General features: G+C 46.8%; 1 protein-coding gene across 2 annotated transcripts in view; it reads left to right on the top strand.

The window, feature by feature from the left end:
* Positions 1-9,933: 9,933 nt before the first annotated feature.
* LOC133344669 (neuropilin-2-like) overlaps positions 9,934-23,566 on the top strand; it is a 44,936-nt gene continuing 31,303 nt past the window's right edge. The window contains exons 1-5 of one of the 2 annotated variants that reach the window (XM_061554722.1): positions 10,372-11,371; positions 11,633-11,803; positions 14,856-15,084; positions 19,439-19,620; positions 22,445-22,690. In XM_061554722.1, the coding sequence (XP_061410706.1) occupies positions 11,734-11,803; positions 14,856-15,084; positions 19,439-19,620; positions 22,445-22,690 (727 nt within the window). In that variant the 5' untranslated portion in view covers positions 10,372-11,371; positions 11,633-11,733. Of the gene's footprint in view, positions 10,282-10,371; positions 11,372-11,632; positions 11,804-14,855; positions 15,085-19,438; positions 19,621-22,444; positions 22,691-23,566 lie in introns of those variants that run through there. The other variant, XM_061554723.1, reaches the window with a different exon arrangement.

Here is a 23,566-nt window from a genome sequence, read left to right on the forward strand (position 1 = left end):
GGGTTGCAATGTGGTGTGAGCACATTTAAGAGGCGGTGAGAACGTCCTAAGTGTTTGCTCCCCCGCGGTTTTATCACAGCACGCAAATAACAGCACACACACACACAACACGGCACGGCCATCACAGCACACACCACACACACACAGTACGCGCACGTGACAGCACGCGACATCACAGAAACACACATCACGGAAAATGTAGCACGGACGTGACTCATGGTGCGTGTGGATTCCTGCCACTTAAATGTGTCGTTTGCACCCTGCGAAAGTTGTTTACTTTCATTAATCTAGTCATTCATTAGCCTTAAGTGATACGGTATGCTTGCCAGAGTGTTATTTATAGATGCTATAGGCTTACAATGTGTACGGATGTACAGGCGTACAATATATGTGTGTGCAGTGGTTAGCGCACTGCGACCCTGAGCTTACAGTCGGAACATCCTTCAGTTTCACATCCACCGCAATGCTCTCCTCCTCTCTTGCCCACGCGTCCCACCCGTCCCAGCCTCCTCCGTCTGATAACATCAACAACCCTTTCCTGCCAGTGCCGCATAAAGCTAGTGCGGGGTCTGTAGCATACGTTATAAAGGGGCCCTAAATGAAAATAAAATAAAAACACAAATTTATAACTTGCAGAGTAAAGTGATTGTATTTTTTCATTTGCTATAAAGCCAGATAATACGAGACATCGCTAACTTTAAACACCCAGTCGTTCATAAAAGTGTAAGGCAGTATAGTACTATAGTAATAGAGCAAGTGCAGAATCACTGAACCGGAATTGATAGCTTGAAAGCATTTCACGCGGGGCCCTTGAAAGTGCGTGGCCCGTAGCTACATATGTAGCTACTTTTGCTACTAGGATCATCCGGCACTGATTCCTGCCACGTTCTTTTCCTAACCTCCAAGTTGCGTGCACGATGTCGCCATGCCATTCCTGGCCTCATTCACTTGCACCTACACGCACAGGCTATATGTGTGTATGTACCTGTGTACGCGTTTATTTTGCGAAACACTATATGGCATTTTTCGATTTAAAGCTTTCGTGACTGCAGGGATTCATCTTCTTGGTTCTTTCGGTAAAGTCACGTAGAAGGGAAGTAATAAAATAAAAATAATAATTATATTATATTATTATATTATATTATTTTATTATATACATATATTATAATATATTATTTTATTATATTATTATATTATATTACTTTATTATGTTTTATTTTTATTATTTTATTACTTCTCTTCTACGTGACTTTACCGAAAGAACCAAGAAGACTATATGGCATATTCTTGGTTCTTTCAGTAAAGTCACATAGATAGAAAAAAAATATATAAAAATAATAAATAAAACAATTTCAACAAAAAATAATGCATTGAAAATAATAAACGCAACTATAAAGCGATGGAGTGTCTCACACACTCCCACTTTCTACCCAATGACCTGAGTTGATTTCCCAGCCACAGCTACTAACGTGGGTGGCTAATGACATCTGAACAGCTCCTGGGCCCCGTTCCTACCTTCATTAGCCCGCGCTCACCAGCGTGGTGAAGTATGGTCAAACAACTCCCACGAGAAGTACAGCCTGAGGGTGGGAAGACAGTTTATTGACAACGGGCTGCCAATTATACGCTGAAATGTAGTGTATCGGCTTATTATAATTTTGTAGTCCGTAATCTATCGCAATGTGTTACTATGCAGAATGCATATTCTTGGAGTTAATCAATCATTTTAACTTTTGCATTTATAACTATTGATTTATCTGCTGCAGCTAATGACAGTCCCAATTCCCCGCTGTTACAAGGCAAATAACAGGCCCTGTGTGCATTTCAGCATTGGTATTTACCGTGTTGATTGTTTCACATTGAAGGGTTGCGCAATCGATTGTCGACAGAGGTTCACTTAGTCACTGCTTGGGAATCGCTTGCATCAATGACCAGTGCTCGCTGATGGTTGGGCTACTGATTAATTGCCACGGAAAACAATGCACGTTTCTACATGGGCTGGTAATTCATTAATTTCAGCAACGTGAGTGCACTTTCATTAAGCTCCGTGAGACGTGTAACTCTTGCGCTCAAGAATTATCCGTGCAGCTCAGAATATTTGTCTTGCAAATTCATATTCGTAGAAGGAAAGGACTATCCGGAGCTCTGGTCCCCATTACTCGCCACGCGATTCCTTGCCACGTTTACCAGTTATGTCCGTTAACATTCAAAGCCACATTGTTATACACTGCACCGATCTGAACAATAACTGAACGTGATGTATGTGACCCTACTTGAGTCCAGATTCAAATTAAGAGTGGGTCTCTGCGTGGCATTGGAGAAGATCTGACGGAAGGAGAGGTGTGGTGGATATTGGACGTGATGACCTCTTTAACTTGAACTTGAGTGGCTCTCCAGTAATGCTAAGTGATGTGTGGTCACTCAGTGGGAGGCCGGAGGGGGGGGGGGGTGGTGCCCTTCATTTGAGGGGTGGGGTGCAGGGCATGGCCCCATGTATATAATTGTCATTGATAGAGGTCGACAGTATGTGTACCAGCGCATGTTGCTCATCTGTGCATTCCTGTCCTATTACACAGCCAGCAAGCCCCTGCATATGCGTTTCAAAACTCGACCGGGCAGCACGGTGTCTCGACACCGAGGTTTACACGGGGATTGTTTACCGTGACCTCGCCGCAGCTCCCCCCTGCCTCTCCATCCATCCTTGCCCTCTCTATCTCGGCCACTGCACGTTACCCCGGGTTCCTCCCCTTCATTCTCACAAGCCGGGAAGACAGACGCGACCCGACACGGAGCTGCAGGAAGCAGCTGAAGAAACAGCCGCGAGAAGAGAATAAAACAGGCAGCGTGCCCCCTCCCTGCCCTCCCACGGCTCCCCTGGGACACCTTCCCCAGTCACCCCGTACTCCCAGGGGAAGTATCCTTCTCCTCCTTAAAAATCTTCCTACACCCCCCCCCCCAAACCCTTCTCTCTTCCATCACTCCCTCCCGTCTGAACAGACCAGGCATTTTCCATTCTCATTGTAGGCTCTCGTCCGTCAGGAAAATGCCCGAACGTGCCCTTCTGTGAATGTTTTAGTGTCACTGCAAGCTGTTTGCTTTGAGAGCCAAATAAACAACCATGCGCCTGAACACAACATTTAATATTTGGGTCGATAGTGAAGAGCTGAACTATAACCTCTTGCCCTTTTCATCACTGCCAAATCACCTTAAATACCCTCCAATTCTGCAGCTCTCAGAAGCTAAGCTAGGTGAGCCTGATTACTGCTTTGAATTCTGAAATGTAAGCTGCATATGACTCAATTTGGCTCAAATATAGCAAGCATTGCCTATTAAAGTGAAAGCTTATGAAGACCCTCTAAAAAAAGAGTTATTGATGCTTATTGCAGTTTCCTGCGTCAATAATGAACTGTAAATTTGATTTGATTTGAATAAATAAAATATAAGATCGTTTTGTAACCATCATTTCTTCAAAATCTCCAAGATCTGCATGCCACCCCTATTTTGTACCGCATGATGAGATGCAGTTACAACGTTATACACTACTAGTGGGAAGTCCATTGAGATGTAATGGCTTTCACTCAACAAGATATACTCATGATTTTATGTCAATGAATGAGGTGTAATTTGAATGCTGATGACATATACTGTAGTTTATTATTTTTTTCATGTCACCATTGATCTTAGAATTCAGAGAATTATTGGAATTACTCATTGAAAGTGGTGGAGCGCCATTGGAACCTCCTTTGCCAGTTACAAAATATGATAATTGATTTTTTACCCTTTTATCTGGCAACAAAACTGACACCTTTTTTATCAGTGGTAGCGTGGTTAAGATGTCCTCTGGACATGCATATATATTTTCTGCTTACGAATATATAAGTGAGACGAATATAAGTGAGACATTATTACGTAAGTTAGGGGTTGTTAAACAATAACCACTAAACGGGTAACCATTGTCATACTCCATTTCCGTTTCTAAAAGTTGGAGAACCGGAAACCGTTTCCAGTCGAACTTTTGAAACGAATCTGCTGATTTGGCGCCCAAATGTACTCACACAGCATGGCGGCTTAAGTCGCCGTGTCGTCCATGTGACTTCTCGTTTCTCGCTCGGGCGGCCACGTGGCCTCGTGATAGGACGTCACGGTTCTGATCCGGCGGCCGCGCTGAGCTATCGTTGGTGGTCACAGGTAGAGTCTAAAAAATAAGTTAATACCTCAATGGGATTTGCCCGGTAGGGTGGGGATGGTTTAGGTTTATTTGTGGGTTTTTGTTGGTGTGATTTGTTTTCCGTTCTTGTACTTTGCACGACTATCGTGTTTTTTTTATTGTTTGTTCTTGTAACGTTCGTTCCCGCCCCTACTGGTCATCTGTGAAAAGAGCTTTATAGCTCATCGGATTCCTCCAGTATGAACAAATATTCTGATTAGTGATGTGGGTATAATCACCTTCATGATTTGTGTTTCTATTTTATTTATACCTGATGATGATTGCTTGTGTTGCAATCGAAACGTCGTATGCTAGTATTTAATTTAATTTATTATTTTATCTTTATACGTGACTTTACCGAAAGAACCAAAGAATAATTCATGATATGTGCCGTCTTCTTCACAGTGGACGGTCAAGATCCCCTGACGTCATTCACAAAATGAGGCCATTGTGTTCCGGGCATAAGGATCCAAATTTGCCAAGTTTGTAAATTACCCGAAATTATTCAATTGAGATTATACACAGCAATATTCGCCCCTTTCTGACAGACTAATGCTCCAAGTCACTCTTGCAAATGAAAATAATAATAATACTAAACTAGTTTGTATTGTACTAGGTAAGGCTCACTTCGCTATATAGTTCTTTTCAGAAGGGAGTTGGCTACAAATGATAGTTCAACGAAGTGGCTTATCACGTGGAAATGTATAGCAGCCAAATACTCTAGACTCGTGTTTCTAAATGTGGAGGTGAAAAACCCTAAAGATCCGGAGAAAAATCCACACGGCCACGAGGAGAAAATACAATCTAAAAATGAGACTATGCTGGTCCCTTGAGTTCTCACCTGGTTACACAAGATGATACACTTGACATTTGCCAACTCGCTTGCTTGTTTCACACCAGAGGTAGCTCTATAGGGAGCTGTGAGAGGTGTGTGTACCCACACTTTACCCACCGCACACGACCTGCCCATTGACGATCGATCGAGGACCATTAATACTGCCGGGGGGACAGAAGCGGGGAAGGGAATTAAAAAAAAAAACCTCCACAATATTTTCTCAACTGCAATGCTGGGAGATGGAAAACAATTGTCAACCTCTGGATTGCAAGTCCATTGTGCTAGCGGTGACACCAGGCAAACATGTTAAGCACGTTACGTTTGTTACTATAGACATTATTACACGTGCGGCGAACTGGAGACCGTTTTCACCATTTTCTTTCAATTCGGTTAAGGAACCCACTATTAACCGTGATGCAAATTCCAGGTGTTTTCACTGCCAGTTGTTTGTGTGGCTAGCGCGGCCATGGTGGTGAATCACCAACTCGTCCCTTTGTGTGGCGCCCACGTTAAGCCTCCCCCGCCCCACCCCTCCTGAAGGATTTTTTTTATATTTTTTTTGCTGATGGAAGTTTCATGGGATGCTTGCCTCCAGCAAGGCAATCTATTTGCTGCGCGTTCTATAGCCCAGCGGCCAGCAATGTTTCTGAAGTGTTTTTTTTTTATAACCTGACCCCTGCTCTTTGTAGGGGTCATGTCATTGTTCGCTCGTTGTTTGTGGTGCCTTATTGACAATCACGGACATTGGAAACGCTTGGTAATTAAAGACATTTCGATTTAAAGCTTTCGTGACTGCAAGGATTCATCTTCTTGGTTCTTTCGGTAAAGTCACGTAGAATGGACAGACCTGTTCTCCACCTGAGGACGGCTACTTGCGTTGTGGCCGAAACGTCGTGAGAATTATTTTGTTATGTTTTATTTGTATTATTTTATTATTTCCATTCTACGTGGCTTTACCGAAAGAACCAAGAAAATTAAAGACATGGCAACTAAGCGCGTGTGGCAGTCGTCGATGGACATTCTGCATTTCCTCGACTGCACGGACGACGTTTAATGTGTGGCGTCAGTCGCGAGGTTTGGGCACTTATTCAAGGCAGGTGTCCATTTGTTCCGCCACGCCTGCAAGGAAATGTGGTTTATTAGGGCGATTTTTTTTTTGTATAAGCGATGTAGTTATTACCCCCCGGCGATTCCATCAATCGCCGCGCGTCCGTGTCAGGAAATGCAAACCTTGAAATGATCGTTAATGTAGCGGCCACCAGTGGCTGTGGCTGTAGGGGGGGGTGATGTGAACGCATCACAAACGACAATTACGAAGTTTAAAACATCGATTCTTACACGCGTGACTTATGTGGGCATATCGTGAGCTTGCTTAATCGATATTAATTTACGAATTAGTACGCCTCATTATGTATGTTTGGTATGCATTCTATGTGTGCTTTGCCTGTCGCAGAGGCGAAGCTATCGAGGGTGCAGGCGGTGCAACTGCGCTGGGGCCCATGGGCTGGAGAGGCCCATTTGCCGGGCTATGCAGATTGGGAGCGGCATTGAATCGGGGTCTCACATTGTATTCCTTGCACCAGGGCCAATGTCAATCATGCCACGCCAACTGTCCTGGAGTGCATATACACAAATCAAACATTACATACCGTGTATGCAAAATGTAGCGTGTTTGCTAAGATAGTGCAGACTGAAACTATATAAATTGACATTTCAAAGTAGAAATGACATAAACGGGGCTGTGTTATGTGTGCAGATTCTGGCTCATCCGGAAGGTCTGCTGCACAGATTTTTAATGTTTCCCGTTTGAGTTTCTTGGGAGAGAAAGGCAGTTTAAGTTGACGTTTGAGATCGCTCTCGTTGATGTGTGTCTGTGAAGCCCACTCCTGCCTCGCCACTCCTGGGATGCACCGCTATGAACTTTTATTTTTATCTTCAAGCCGGGCTGCATAACGCAAATCTGTGACTCGTTGGTAAGGATTCTCTCCAAGTGGTCCAGGATCATTTATCATCTGATGCATTGCGGGGTTTTATTTTACATATTATTCATTGTCTTTTGTGGTAAACAGTGCGTGTTGCATAATTGGCGTGGGCCCCGGTGCAATTAATTAGAAGGTCACACTCATTGCACACAAAGTGCTTGCCACAAATGAACCACAATGCCTTGTTGATCTCGTCAAGGAGCATAAACCATCACGCGAGCTCTGGTCATCTTCGCAGTGGCTTTTGGCGAACCATCTATCAAAGACGGTCACTGCATCGCGTGGCGCTTTCAGATGCGATTCTGCGGCCGTCTGGAACGCTCTTCCTGCCCATATTAGGAAGCCACTGGAGCTATGCACTTGTAAATCTGGATTGAAAACTAATTTCTTTGGAACAGGTTTTTTTTGTTTTGTTTGTTGTCCTTTCCCGTACCTCCAATTAGTTATGTTGAACCTGTGAAACAAGTTCAACGTGCATACATACAACATACATGCTAATTCCCCCCCCCCTCTCTCTTTGTATCCTGATGCCTGGGCCCCTTTGGCCCGTGAGCCCTGGTGCAGTGGAATCGACTGCACACTCGATAGCTACACCACTGATGCTAGAAAGCACCAAAGCGTGTCAAAAATGGTATCGTCCATTATTAAAACAATTACAGCGGTTTGAACTGTGTGGTTCAAATATTGGCAACGTATTTATTACACACTTGAGTTTTCTAAGTGGAAAATATTGAGTGGACTTTACAAGCACATCGCAGGAGCATTCAAAACAATCTCACCCAAGATGTTGGCAAAGACCTGGGTCTCGATGTGTGAAACCAACACTGCGGAGGAGACATGGAGATTTTCGAGGAATATTACTATCTTACGATAAAATCTTCACCCTACCAAGTGTATATATTTTGTATAGATCTGCCTCAAGCTGCTGTCTAACTGCAATTATTTAAGAGTCGATAATACCTTCATGTTGCACCCTGAATTCTACATTTATAATAAATAGCGTCTGAGATGGATGTGACAGTTGCAATATTTTAATTGAGTAAATCTTCGAATCATGTCTTTTTGTACTCAAAGCTTAACCTTAATTCCTGCATTAAATTGCTCGAGCATTAGCTGAAACACAAGATGGGGGTATGCCCACTTCACTTTTTTTCTACGTAGCAGATGTTGCAATGATGGAGCCTGCGCACAGCTCCACCGCAGATTGATGATGCTATTCTGTTCCATTACAGGACAGTAATGCGTTTCTTGCAGCAAAGTTTGAGACGGCCTTTGAGCTGAACAGCTAAGGTCTGGGTTAAGTGCTGCACAATGTGTTTTGTAAGCCTACATTTCTATGTGTGGTTATATATAGAACATATGTAATGCCTTTAGGTTGGTGAAGCGGTGGAGCGGTGGTGCGGTGATTAGCGCACTGCACTACGAACCGAGCGACCTGAGTTCGATTCCCAGCCACGGCTAACATTCATGGCGAGTGATATCTGAACTGATTTGGGGCTCCAACTTCACCAGCCTTGCACTAACCAGCATGGCAAAGTATGGTCTAACGAGGCACATTGCCGACACTGTGTGGGGAGGCTATCAAAAAGCTGCGGATTGACAAAGCCCTGAACTCGTAATCATAATGAGCATTACGCAACGCATTCGCCGTGTCAAACTTAAACCTAGAGAAAACTATACGTGCATATTGCTGCTCGTTTCACTGCAGCAGATATGCCCATTTTTGGATGTAAAAAAGTCCCAACATATCACCTATCGTCTGCACGATCCCTTTGGCATTTAAACAATGTCCTATCGGCTCACTCATCAATTTTAAAATTGTAATGAAAGCCCCTTCGGCATTCCTTCAGGGCAAGCTGTGTAAGACAAATTAAAAAGTGACCCCACACGCACACACCATATACACGAAACCTCGTGCATCCGCTTAGATGAATTTGACAGCTGTGAAGTGTATTTTCTGGTCAGTGTTGAGACTGCTGAGGCCACAGTCACGTTGCTGTCTGCTCGTTGTTGAGGCCTTGGCGTGGGGCTAATACTCGTGTCTGGTTGGCTAGCTGGTTAGATATTCTTAGGTTTTTTCGGTAAAGTCACGTAGGTAAAAAATAAAAATTAATAAAAGTAAAATAAAAATAAAATAAAAATCACGACGTTTCGGAGGCAACACAAGCTTCCGTCTTCAGGTGGCACTGTCACAGCACGATAGCTGTATCAAGTGAGAGCTCACTACGTGACTTTACCAAAAAAAACCCTAAGAATATGAATCATTGCAGTCACAAAAGCTTCAAATCTAGAATTCGCTGGTTAGAGTTGAACTCAGGTTAGGAATAGTGTCTGGTTGGGATGGGTTCAGGCTAGTACCAGGGGCTAGTTAGTTGGAGTTGGGGTAAGGCTCGTACTAGTGGCTAGTTGGTTAGCGTTGGTGTAGGGATAGTCTCGTGGCTGATTGGCTAGTTATGGTATTGGCTCGTACTAGTGGCTGGTTGGTTAGAGTTGGTGAAGGGCTAGTACTAGTGGCTGGTTGGTTTGCGTTGGTGAAGGGCTAGTACTAGTGGCTGTTTATCTTCTTGGTTCTTTCAGTAAAGTCACGTAGAATGGAAATAATACAATAATTCTCACGACGTTTCGGCCACAACGCAAGCAGCCGTCCTCAGGTGAAGAACAGGTCTGTCACCTGAGGACGGCTGCTTGTGTTGTGGCCGAAACGTCGTGAAAATTATTTTATTATGTTTTATTTTTATTATTTTATTATTTCCATTCTACGTGACTTTACCGAAAGAAACAAGAAGATGAATCCCTGCAGTCACGAAAGCTTTAAATCGAAATTTAGTGGCTGTTTGTTTAGCTGGTCAGGTTTAGAGCTCGTCCAAGTGGTTAGTTAGTTGGGGTCGGGCGAATACCGGTTGGATAGTCGGTTCGTGTGAGGGCTTGTACTTGTGTCTTTAGCTATTTGGCTCAGAATTGGGCCAGAGGTTGACTCGGGCTAGCGGAGAACGAGTGCTCGTGTCGTGTTTGTCTGCCCGGTCTGGCTGTGGGTACCGAGCGCGCACCACAACCTCGCACACTCCTATCGCCTCTCTCCCTCCCTCCCGTGTCTCTCTGTCCCTCTCTCTCTCTGCGCCCTTCCTGCACCGCGAGTCCAAAACGCAAAGGCGCCCGCCCGCCCACGTTCCGTTGGGCCGCTGGGCCGGCGGGAGGGGGCGCTCCAACGAAAGCTCCTCTCGGCACAGAGGAGGAAGAGGAGTAGGCGGCTATACAAGGTATGCCGGGGGGTGCCGGGGGGGGGGTGCGGAGGGAGGGGCCGAGGTGCTGCGCTGTAAAGGCGAGGAGGGTCTGCCAGGAGTGCCGAGTCTGAAGGAGGCAACGGGAACGCAGCGTGGGGCTGAGACAGCACGAGACGCGAGCGGAGGGTGGTGGATTTTTGTTCTTTCTTTTTCCGCGCGTTTGTTTTCAATGCGCGTTTGTTTTACATCGTGCAGATAACGAGACGGTGCCGTGCGAGTGGCACACGCGCCCGAGACGAGGAGGGCTGGAGTTGTGAGTAGTTTTAGTCGGGTTGCATGAATTAGCGCAGGCTGTTCAAGTGAGACGGGGGGGTGTGGGGTGGGAGGACCTTTTTGGAGGTCGTACGCGAAACGTCTCAGTCCCGTAACGCGGCACATCTTGTGAGCGACGTGGGACAAGCGACAACAAACAAACAAAAAACGCCAAAACCAGACACGATGATGTGTTCGCGATAAAACGTATCGGCAGTGGGGCTGTTCAAATCGAATACGCGTGTGTGTGTGTTTTAGTTGGGGCAATTCAGCCAGCAGCAGCAGGGGCACCATTTGGTCCCGGAGTCAACTGGAGTTGATTTTCTTTAAAGGAGGGGGGCAAAGACGGAGGGGAGAGACGTCGGCGACTTGAGAAACGCGAGTCAACACCGGCAGCGACAAACACAACACAGACGCGTAAATGTTTTGGTTTCCAGCCACACGGGAGTCGCTGGCGCGGCGGGAGGGTGCTCGCTTCGTGTCGCCTCTGCTGTTTGCTCGGGGAGGGTCCTTGTCGACCACTGGGATCCCAGACCCCACAGACGAATAGGAGAGAGAGAGGGAGAAGAGAACGAGCTCCCCCCCACAACCTCAGTTGCCAGCGGTGGCGGCAGCGACTGCAGTGCAACCACGGGATCGGCGTTCATGTTGCGTTGCATATCGTGCTGTGTCTAGAACAACAGCACAAGTTTGAAAAGCCCACGCGTTGAGACTTCCACACATCGGCAGCTCTTGATTGAAGCCACCAAGTTTGCTTCTTGAACCTACGAGAGCCTCCTCGACCGAGTCTACAAGCGGCCTCTTGATTGAACCTGTAAGTTCATCCTTGATCCCGACAAGCTGCTGCTTGAGTGCTCACAAGTGTTTTTTTTGGATTGAGCCTTCAAGTTCATCATTGACTGGATCTCCAGGCTCCACATTGAGCGAACCAACAAACTGCCTCTTGAACCTACCTACTAGTTCCTACGTGACTTGAGTCTCCAAGGTTACCCTTGACTGAACCTGCAAGTTCCTCTATCATTGCACCTACAAGCTGCTCATTTATTAAGCCTATAGTTACGCTGCTCTCCTACAGAACAACCTGGAGGAGAAGAACCTGAAGAACCTGCAGAACCTGTAGGAGAAGAACCAGTAGGATCTGCGAACCCAGCGAGTTCTTTGACCACGCTCTTTGAGATGATTGCGCGTGTTATCTTGCAAGCCATTGCGCTGGGCCACGTGCTCGCAGCGTTCGAACTCCTGGATGGTGAGTGCTCAAATAGTTGCATCACGGTACCATTTACTTTTTACAGTTCATTTTTCAATCCACTGTTTGAGAATGTGGGTTGTTTGACCATACTTCACCGAAGGGGTCTGGATACCACGACTAGTGCAGATGTAACTCGTCACTGATGTTAGCCGTGGCGGTGAATCGAACTCCGGTGTCTGGGTTTATAGCGTGGCACGCTAACCACTGTGTCACCGTTCCTCCATTCAGTAACGTTGTGCTTTTTCAACGCAGATCAATGTCTCGATCGTGTATTGTCGATAATTGCTGCGCTACTGTTTCAATTTCACGCCGCATTTTCAATGAATCAATGATGCAGTCTCATCATCAACCTTGATCCACTGCTGGATTAAGGCGTCGCGATCATGCTATGCAACAATCCATCTAGCTCGTGCACACTAGTCGATTTAATTTAATCGCTCCGTCTCCGCGATGGACGTACTTTTGTGCGTGTTCTATCCTTTGGCTGCTAGTCCATTGTGAGTCTCGACCACTGGCCATCATTCCATCGAGAAACGCGTCCAGTTCAAGCCCTGTCATGTTTCTTTACAGACCACATGATGCATCTCTCTCTCTCGATGTATACACATTTGGACGCCACGTGACAAAAGTGAAGAACGTTTTGTTATTACACACTTAAGATTAATAGTTGTGTTTTAAAAATAGGCCGAATAATGTACGGCTATTTGTCAGTCCATTACTGGATGAAAGCCTCCTCAAACCATGTCAGTCGATCCCTAGGTAATGTTTGAGCATACTTCACCGCGCTGGTCAATCATGGGTTGAAGTGGGAGGGACTCCGACTGATGTATCCAGTTTCAAAGTGCAGTGGTGATCCACCGATCCACCCCGGTTGTTATACTTTGTATAGATACAGCACGTCATTTGGTGTGTGTATGTTGAACTTCTCGCTGTGCTAATCGGAGGTGTTCATGTGAGGCTCTATGAATCTCTGCTTCTTTCTATAGTTGAGTGCAGCACGAGTGGCCCTACGAGAGCCCCCGGGCTTCGCCCGCTAAGTTATTCGGACAGGAAATCCCATACATCAAATGCCAAGATTTAAATTCGCCAGATCCCAGTGCTCGTTTACAGGAATTCCTGTCATATACGGAGACAACGACGGAAATAGGAGCGGGCGATGGGCAATATATTCCTCTGCTTGCGCATCCTTTTTCCTTATGTAAGCTGTCAAACACGGTGAGCCTGGGGATGCAGTATTCATGATGCGCATCGCAGTCTGGACTTGGGTAAAGGCTATGGAACACGGTATCTTGGAATATGTTAGACTTGGACGGGAGATGGAATGAATGCAATGGAATTGAACATTCATTTTACGGCTCTCCCCTGCCACTTGTCTGTTCAGGTTCACACCTGGTAAAATAAATGTGAACGAGTTCAAATTGGAATGTTCTAAGCCAAACAAAAATATCGGATGTGTTTTGAACTTTCATTCACGGGCTAGATGAATTAATGGTTATAGCGTCACTGAAATCAAAATAAAGGAAACTCAAAGCACAGAACCTTCATTCTGTGGCGCTGCAGGAATGTGGTAATTTAAAGAGAGGGAGTGCTGAAACGGTCTGTGGAAATATGAGGAACGTTTCGAGAGGTAGACAGGAAAAGTGTGTTTATGCAAGAGCAGAGCTTTGTATATGTGTGCAGTGCACGGCCACAGACTCGTGCTTTGAGTCCAGCGTGTGTCGGTGCTGGGTTCAATAAGCACGCGCAGTCGTCCACTGCAGCTGGCACACGTGCGGTTTAATCCGGACGGTGTGTATAGTTCTGTGCGTCCGCCAGCATCCTCATCATCATCGGCCGTGGTAATCCCACTGCTGGACGAAAGCCTCCCAAAGTCGCCGCCTATTTTCGTGATCCTGAGATCTAATAATGCAGCTTAATCCTTCTGCACACAAGCTAATTTCCATCTCCTCAGTGGGTTTCCTTTAAGATGCTTTCCGTTCCTCGGCTGCCACTTCGTGATTTCCCAAATCCCACTTACTTTCCTTACGGTTTAAATTGTGTCTTTCGTGTGGGTATGATTTTTTTTTAATCCATGCATTCCTCTATCTGCCTTAATGTAATTTCCAATCATGCACCTTACTACGTTAATATGAAGGACCTTGATTGAATGTGCAGGCATGAGCCGTGGCAGTCTGTCCCTGCGGACATACTCTTCCATATTCTAAATAGAATTACCCCATGCAGAGTTGGGGAATGCACAACGTGCAGCAAACATTTCTTGGTATTCTTATCGTTGGTGATCTATCCATAAACACACAGTGGTCTACGACTTTTAGATCATGAACTGGTTTTTCCTAACCTTAATCATACAAAAAATCACCATAACCTTGACTCTAACCCTAGCTCTGGTATGTCACCAGTAGATCTCTATCGAGATAGACCCTGTTCCTGCTACACATACAACTCGATAGCCGAGCTATTAACACTTGCTGTTCTAAGGATTTATTGACAGGAACGAGGGGTTTATTGTTTTCATCCTCATGCGAAATGATGGTAATTCATATTTTGTTGCCCATATTGAAGATGATATTTGAAGCAAACTAGCCACCTTCATCGTGAACACTGCCTTATAACAGAAATCAATTATGTAGCAGACTGATGTTTCAGGGAGTGGCACTTTTTTGAGAGCAGACCAAGAGTAGAGAGATTGGGCGACTGCCTTATAGTTGAGATCACACTTCACACTCTGGGATGCCCTGAAAGAAAGAAACATTTGATGAACATTGCCTTATGGACATTTAAGCATTTACAAAAACGCTTTTCATTCAGGTAATCGTTCGATGATGACTTGCGAAAACAATGATGACATAATCATGATTACCTCAACACACCCAACACTTTACATATAGATAAATACATCAATCTGCAGCAATGATAACAATGGCAGTGAGGACGACGATAATGATGGTAGCAACACAATACTATTCACTTGAACGTACCAAGGTGTTGCATTGCTACACGCTGGCCTCACCACCATCAGCTGACCTGTGCCCTCCCCTTCCTCCTGCAGGCCGCCACCCTCCACCGCCTGGCAGGGCGCAAGGCGAGGAGGCACAAGCGGGCCCGGCGTGCGGGGGCGAGCTGGTGGTGCAGGGACCCGGCTACCTGGCCTCCACCGGTTTCCCCGAGGACTACCCGCCCATGCAGCGCTGCGAGTGGCTGCTGCGGGCAGCCGGGCCCGGCCAGCGCCTCGCCCTGGCGTTCAACCCGCACTTCGACATCGAGAAGCACGACTGCAGGTGCAGGAACCTCCCCCCCCCCCCTCCTCTCACCCGCCGAAGGCGACAGTCGTTTAGAGGCATTACGGGGGGCTGCGCGTTGTTTGGGGCGTGTAATTGTTCATTTACCCAGCGGATCAATCAATTGCTGGGCAGGTACCGTTTTGTCCGAGGCGACGGGGAGAGATGTTGTGAAGCGCTCCTGGGGAACCGTGGTCGCGTGGAATTAGAGGCGGGGGCGATTTTATTGGGCCCATTAGTTCCTCTCGACGATTCGCTGAATTGATGGGCAGTGGCGCGCTCTTCAGAGTAGAGAGAGTGGATGTTGAGAAGCGTGACTGCAGGTGCAGAGCTTATGTCAGCGATGATGGTTGTTTAGCGAAATTGCAAGGGACTGCATTTTGTTGGAGCCTGTAATGATCTGTTCTCCCAGTCATTATATTTATTTCCAGGCCTCTCCACCGTCAGGGTCAAAATTCCATCAGAGAAATGCGTTCTTATTTTTTTGTCTCTCTTCATACCATCTGCTTTGTGACGTTTCCCATTTTTGCGTCTCATTTCTACATCTTGACGATTGCATATGATGTACACACATAGTAAATAATCGATTGGTCCACAGACACATTTTGTATTGTGAGTGCAAGTTTCGCTGCTAACCTCTGTCGTGACATGTGCTGTCAGTACTTCTTTTCCGTCGCCACTTCATGGCGATCACGAATGTGGATGTTTCCTGAATTTATAATGCAGGCAAACGGTCGTCACAGCAGGTGGCATTGTTAGGCCCCCTTTTTTACATGTATAAAATTTGAACAGTTTCATGTACTCTTCTTGGTTCTTTCGGTAAAGTCACGTAGAAGGGAAGTAATAAAATAATAAAAATAAAACATATTATTTTATTACTTCCCTTCTACGTAACTTTACCGAAAGAACCAAGAAGATGAATCCCTGCAGTCACGAAAGCTTTAAATCGAAGTTTCATGTAAGTTGAAATTATTATTGGTCAGAATATTTTCGGTAGCAGTGAATAATATCAAATTTTAAAATGGTCATAATGTATTTATTATTGTAGGTGGCATGGAGTAGACAGCTGGTGCGAAAACACTAAAACATTTCAAATTTATGTTAAAAGTATGGCTGTACCAGAGTTTTTAGGTTTTTGGACATATTCGTCAACAGTTTGTTGATTCGTTTGTGTTAAAGTTTTATTTTAATCTGTGCTCAGATATTTTTAGATATTTAGAACTTGCTTTGCATTCCACGTGTTCACTTTCCCTCGCCTCCGATTAGCGTGGTTGCCTACATATGGTACGAAAGAAGTTCAACATACATATGTACAAGTATAACCCGTAAAAACAAAGTTTTTCACTATAAATCCTTTATATGCGTGGCGGCTAGAGTCCTCTCGTCCTCAGGCTTGAGATGGCTGCCACCTATGGGTCAGATGATTGCATGGCAGCATTAAGCAATTGGTAATTAAATATAATATTTTTGTCCTAAAAAGTGTAAAATTTTGGAAAAAAATTTTCACGAACATTAATTGTCACGCACAACGAGTCTGTGTGGAAAATGTCAGCTCGATTGGATCACGGGAAGTGGGTTAAAAAACGACCGAAAGATTTGCACGGTCCTAAGCAAGCAAGTGAACTTAATATAAAGGATTAAAAAATACATGTATCTCATTGGACTCTCACCTGGTTTTAAAAGCGAGTTCATTGTGATGATGATGTTGATGATTAAACATTCATGCCCTCGTCACGAGAAATTCAACATTGTATAGACACGTGGACCCTTTAGTGGATCGTAAGAGGTCCCATTGCCTGAAACTTTACCGGATGATACCGACCAACGGGTCACCGTGCTGCCTGTCAGTGAGTCAGCTACGGAGGGCTCAACTTTTCAGTCCCTGGAACTTTCGTAAAAAAACGTCGGAGTGAGGATCGCAATCGCAGCTGTTACACTTGTGAATGGTACACAGCCTGAACCGTCGCTCATGATGGCACGTTAGTTGTACGCACAGATGCCAACTTTTAAATCTACGTTTTGAAATGTTGTGTCAAACCACTACTGGATGAGGGACACTCCCCACGCCGTGTGGGTCATGGCGGTTATTTTACCGTATTTCACCGTGCTCGTTCGTGCAGGTTACTGAGAACGGGGAGGATAGCCGTAGCACCATAGAAGTGCAGTACGTCAATGGATATTGGAAGATTGTGGGTAATGCATAAACAAACAGACTACGATCTGTTTTTCTGCGTGAAAACTAAATCATTTAATACATCAGTCCAAGCTCTATGACCCGATCCTTTCTTGCAGGATTTGTTTGAGCAGGCAACTCTGAACTGGTGTTGACTTTCAGCAGATTAGGGCGGGCCCATTAAACAAAGGCAGCTGCTGATGGACTGAATCGTTTCTGTTATTTTCACGTGGACAGACAGATGCTCGTGGGTTGTCAACATTTTAAAACCACCCACACGCCACTCAAAGCGCATGCCACATCAATAACCGTCCGCCATGTGACTGCAGTAAACGCATGTTCCCCTTGCGAAAGGGAGAATGCATCGGGACGCGGCTTGCACTCCGTTTCAACAACGGGGGTGCGCTCGACCGCGTAGCATCGGCCCCTTGTAAATAACTTCGCGCACACAGCTCGCTTCGCCGCCGCCACCGCCGCCGCTGCTGTTTAATACGCGCGGGGCAGCCGAGAGAGATTTGCGAAGCGGGGGGACACTTTGTTCCTGTGGGTCGCCTCGCTGGGGTTGAATAGGGGGGGTGGGGGGTTGCTGCGTCTTGGTGTGAAAAAGCAGTCGGGGCCACGCGTCAACATCTGGATTAGCCCCGTGCTGCGGGGCCCTTCCCACTCGCTCCCCGCAGCCCTGCTGCCCCCTCCCTCGCAGTTGTCCCACATGCGAGCGGTCGCTCAGAGAAAAGTTGATTTTTGTACCACCACCACCACTACTACTGTGGTTCTGTGTAGTTTTATAGACTTAGTCCAAAAACACATTTCGTCTTAATTCGATTAGTCGATTTTTTGTATCTGTGTGTGTTGTGTGTTCGAAACAATACGTTTGTTTAATTGATATCGTTATTATTATCGTCGGCAGCCGTGGTCTACCCACTGCTGGATGCAGGCGCTCCTTCCCCACATCTTTGCCATCGCTCACGATCGTGAGCTGCCAAAATCCATCCCACCCCTCCACTTGAGCTGATCTTAAATCTTCTCTTTCCACGGCAGTTGTCTCCTCCGGCACGTTCTCTCGTTTGGGCTCGACAATTTATTTCTTCCAATTCCGTCTCCTCTTCAACAAGCCTTCATTTGCCAAACGGAATCCAGAAGGCATCCTGATAGTAGCCAGTGATCTACCGCCCGTCATGGTGCTACTCGCTTGCAACATTCGTCACCCCAACAGGCTGAGCGCTACATCGGGGATCTTTATTTATTTTATATGTGTATGTGTGTACTATAAGTATATGTAGGGAGTTGGGGAGCAGTAGCGTAGTGGTTAACGCGCTGCGCTACGAACCCGGCGACCCGAGTTCGATTCTCACACGCAAGATTCGATGTCCGTGTGTGTCGTGATCTTAAAGCATCGATTTACGAATCGATGCGTCACCGCACTCGTACAAAATGAGCAGCTGCTATAGTTGTGGACACCAACACCATGGGAGCCTTGCTTGGCAGCTGGGCACGTGTGATGCTGGTCACGTATGCTGCCCTGTGCACCGAGCTGCCCTTAATAGGTGCTCACGAACAGCTTGCGACTCTATAGTCTATAGGGATAAACAGGATAGATCTTATTTCTTTCCATACCGATGTATATACAATGCTTGCCGTTCCAAGGAATTCAAAGCGCGAGCGCTTGCATGCACACTTGTATACCAGCCCCGGGGCCACGTGAATCTTCCAAGTACGCTGCACCCGGTCTCCGTTGCATGGTCGACGCTTGTGGGATAGCATTGGCACTCGCTTTATTGTGAGTTCCGCCAGGAGCATGTTCGTGAATCTGTGCGCGCAGAGTTGGCCGTTACTGCCCTTGGGTTCTCTCCAGGTGGCAATCAGCGCATGAAGGCATTGGCCAAATATCAGAGTCGATGGACACGGTTGAGGCCTTCCTGTGTAATCAGAGGGTATTTTTGCTTGGATATTACAGGTGCTATAGGCTGTGTTTGGGATATAATTACGGGCAGCAGAGGGCATTGCGTCAAAATCCATTGTTGTATTGGACTCGTATGCTCTCGTGTCTATGCTCTGGAAAGGTGGGGGTCAAAAAGCATGGCGAGGGGAGGCTGTCATGCAGCAGTGGATGGACAAATGGGCTATAAATGGGCACATGCACATCATTACTGATTACCACTGTGTGCGCGCGACCACGTACAGGTTTGACTACGTGGAGGTTCGGGACGGCGAGGGAGACGCGGCCGAAGCGATGGGCCGCTTCTGCGGCAGCGTGGCGCCCGCGCCCATTGTGTCGTCGGGGCCGACCCTGCTCATCCGCTTCGTCTCGGACTACACCAACCAGGGCGCCGGATTCTCCCTGCGCTACGAGATACACAAGTCGGGTGAGCAGTCTCGCTGTCTGTCTGTCTGTCTCTCTGTCTCTGTGGACTCAGCCCGCTTGCCTGACCCTAACGCTCTCATCCGACTGTACGACCCTCCATGCTCTCTCCTCCTACCTCTCGCATCTCATCTCATTCTGCTCTCGCGGTGAAATGTCGTCACGCAGCACCCACGGCGGCCGACGCGAGATGGGGAGGCCTTCATCGAGCAGTACATTGACAAAGGGCTGTTGTACATTGTTGATGTTATAAAAAAAAAACGAGCACGACGTACATTTAAAAAAAATACACACAGGACCACGTGGTGGTGCGGTGCAGTTGAATTGTTGTCTCTACTCAAAGCTGCACTGCTGGTAAAGTGGCTAAAATATGCGATCGCACGACCACCTATGAAGTCTGGCACCTTGCCCACGTCCACTTCCCAATTTTTGAGATTTCCCTGTGATCTCCGCATTCAAAGCTTGGAACAGCAGAGAGAACTGGGGACCAAAGGTCCTGCATCATCCGTCACCCCATCACACCGTGCCGTCAAACTGCCCAATATATATTTTGGCAGAGAATCACAAAGCGATGCTTACAGCAAGAGCAACTCACAGGATGCGTGTGTGTATGCGAGGAGCGGTGGCGCAGCGGTTAGCGTGCTGCGCTATAAACCTAGCGACCCAAGTTCGATTCCCGCTCACGGGCCAACACCAGTGATGTATATCTGAACCGGTCCTTGGCCTCCCCTAGGTTCACTCAGCCGCACATGAGTACCTGGTGCAGTGTGTAAATCATCGCCACTGGGGAGACAAAGGCGGCCGGGTATGGTTGCTGGCCACCCACCCCTCGTGTACCGCGCAGGCCTTCGTAGGTGCTCGCTTAACAGCACTTGGCCCAAAAGTCTGATGAGCCTTTAAGGGGGATCTTTGTCTTTGTATGTGCGCCGCACCGATTCGAAACGTGGAGCTCTCGACAGCTGCCGTTTGCAATCTTTCATTTTTAGATTGGGCAGTACAACTTTAATTGGCTCCCAGGATGTCGTCGTCGGCGGGTAAATGCAGGGTACTGGTAAATGTGTAATTAGCAGTGTTTCTTGCATCCTGCGAACAGCGTGGTACATCGACTGTGGCTGGGTTCATGCGCCGTGCCCAGCAGGTGTTTTTTTTACAGGTGTTAATGCTTTTTTGCGCGGCCGGTAACTCTGCGAAAAATACGAAAATATGTAAAAATAAAATGCCGATGTCCTTGGATTATGCGACACAAAAGTTTGGGGTGCGTCTTGCAATAAGGAAACGACGTTGTTTTCCGGAAGACTTATTTTTAATCTAGTCGTTGAGAATTAACTTTCGGAAGATGGTCTTCCACTGCAATGCTCGACCACCCAGAGGACGGAAGACACCAGCCATTCAAATTTATTTTCGTGAAGACATCTTTCGACAATTTAAAGCTGCATGTTTATATTTATTGTCTGGAAAACGACTCTCCATCGTACTGTTTTCTCCCAATTATAAGTTGCAATTTGTTAATATTACATCAGTTTGGAGTGCATCTCACTTTCCAAAGTATCTTATCTGTATTCTTTGGGTCTTTCGGTAAAGCCACGTAGATAGATCAAATATTAAAAAAGAATAAAAATAATAACAATATCACGACGTTTCGATCGCAACACAAGCAATCGTCATCAGGTGAGAAATATCGCGGGAGAGCTGCTGAGAATATATGGTGGGAGCGCTGCTAAGGCAGGAAGTTATAAAGGTATGAGATGGATGTAGCCCAAGGGTCCGTGGGAGGGGCTAGAGATGAAATTTGCATGTAAATGTAAGATCGGGTAAATCTTGACAAACGAAGCTGTGGGGGTGGCCATTGTATTGTGAGATATTAGTATGTCAATGTAAGAAGAACACAGCAAATCTGGACATTTCCAACTATAAAATACAGCACATGTGTTGTTCTAAATCTTAGCTTTAGCCTGTGAACAGTAAATTATTACGTATTCATGTCGGAAAAATAAGTGTAACACATTATAGGCAATGGGTTTTCAACAGAGTACATTAACACATGTATTCCGAATAAGGGACACTGTTTGAAATTTTCTGTAAGTGTGATTGTATTTTTTCCATGAAATGTAATATTACTATTGTTTAGTTTTAGAGTGGGTTCGTAATAAAGGCACGTGGGACTTGCACATCTTCCGCCATCGACCACTCTCATGGTGTCAGTGGCCACCCCTGGACATGAGCAAGTCATGAGCCTCAAGTCATGAGCCTCAAGTCATGAGCCTCAAGTCATGAGCCTCAAGTCATGAGCCTCAAGTCATGAGCCTCAAGTCATGAGCCTCAAGTCATGAGCCTCAAGTCATGAGATGTGAGGCGGTGGAACCAGGCTCCTGCTTTGACGTTTTATGTAATTCACAGTTTACGTCACGTTCTCACATGCCACATTCTCCAGAAAGCAAATGTTTGTCGGAATGTAGCAAGGAAAAAGTGAAAAGCGCAGTCGGTCTCCCGCCCAACTGCGAACTACGCCCCAAGCACCACTTAGCTTGCCAGCCGTGACGAGACCGGGTCACGTTCATTCACAATGGCGAGCCATCGAACAACAAAGACGGTCGCTCGCTGCACGGCACGCTTTCGGATACGCTTCTGCGGCCGTCTGGAACGCCCTTCCTGCTGATATTAGGAAGCCACTGGAGCTATGCACTTTTTAATCTAGATAGGAAACTAATTTCTTAAAAAAATATTTTTGTCTTTTAGTTTGTTGTCCCCCCCCCCCCTTCAATTAGCACAGTTGGTAACGTGTCTCGTTGTGCTCGGGGTTTTTTTTTACTTTTGTGAACCGGGCGCAGGCTCGGACGCGTGCTCGCGCAACCTGTCGGGCCCCGCGGGCGTCGTGTCGTCTCCCGGCTTCCCGGACAAGTACCCGCCGTTCCTGGCGTGCACCTACGTGATCCGCGCAGCTCGGGGCGGCGTGGAACTGTCGCTCCGCTTCACGCACTTCCACCTGGAGGGCGCGACGAGGGCCCCGGGGGCCGTGGAGCCCGCGTTGGCGTGCCAGTACGACCGGCTCGAGGTGTGGGACGGCCTGCCGCACGGTGAGGGGGCACGCGGCCGCTTCGCACATCGTCGTCGTGAAGTTCGCGGCGGAATTCTGTGTGTGTGTGCGTGCGTGCAGAAACTTGTGTGTGTGCGTGCGTGCGTGCAGAAGCTTGTGTGTGTGTGGGAAGCGGTAGTGTAACGGTTATCGCGCTGCGCTATAGAACCTGGTGAGTTCGATTCCCACTCACGGCCAACACCGGTGACAATTATCTAAACCGGTCCTGGGCCTCCCCTAGGTCGAGTCGGCCTCAAATGAGGACCTGGTGCGGTGTGTAAACATCATCACTGGGCAGACAAAGGCGGCCAGGCGTGGTGCTGGCCGCCCACCCCCGCGTGTGCCATGCCGGCTTTCATAGGTGCTCGCTAACAGCACTTGCCCCAACAGTCTGTTAAGGCTATATGGGGGATCTTTGTCTTTGTGTATGTGTATGTGTTGAACCTCTTTTGCACCGTACGTAGCCAGCCATGCTAATGAGAGGTGTGGGGGAAAGTGGATTGTACAGCTCCACATCTGTTAGTTAGATTATTGAGATTTTCTTTTGGCTCTCATAAATGTTCACGTGATGAGCCACTTCTTTGAGCTATCATTTGCTGCCAGGTCGCTTCTGAAAAAAAAAGCTCGTAGCTCAGTGGGCTTTTCCTGGTAAAATAAAAAAAACTGTTTAGCTTTTTTTGTGATTTTCTTACCTTTCCTGTTGTCTTTTTAGCGTAACTTTCTGACCCGCCCCGGTTGGACATCTGTGAAAAAGAGGTTTATAGCTCACCGGATTCCTCCACTATAAATACAGATTCTGTTTTGGTGGAACCCAAATGTCACGCTCTTTCTCTCTCTCTCTCCCTTCCTCCTCCCTCTCGTCCCCCACCTCCCATGT

Source organism: Lethenteron reissneri, chromosome 20, assembly GCF_015708825.2.
Source record: "Lethenteron reissneri isolate LAM-NWPU_2019-01 chromosome 20, ASM1570882v1, whole genome shotgun sequence".
In the NCBI taxonomy this organism is placed as follows: domain Eukaryota; kingdom Metazoa; phylum Chordata; class Hyperoartia; order Petromyzontiformes; family Petromyzontidae; genus Lethenteron; species Lethenteron reissneri.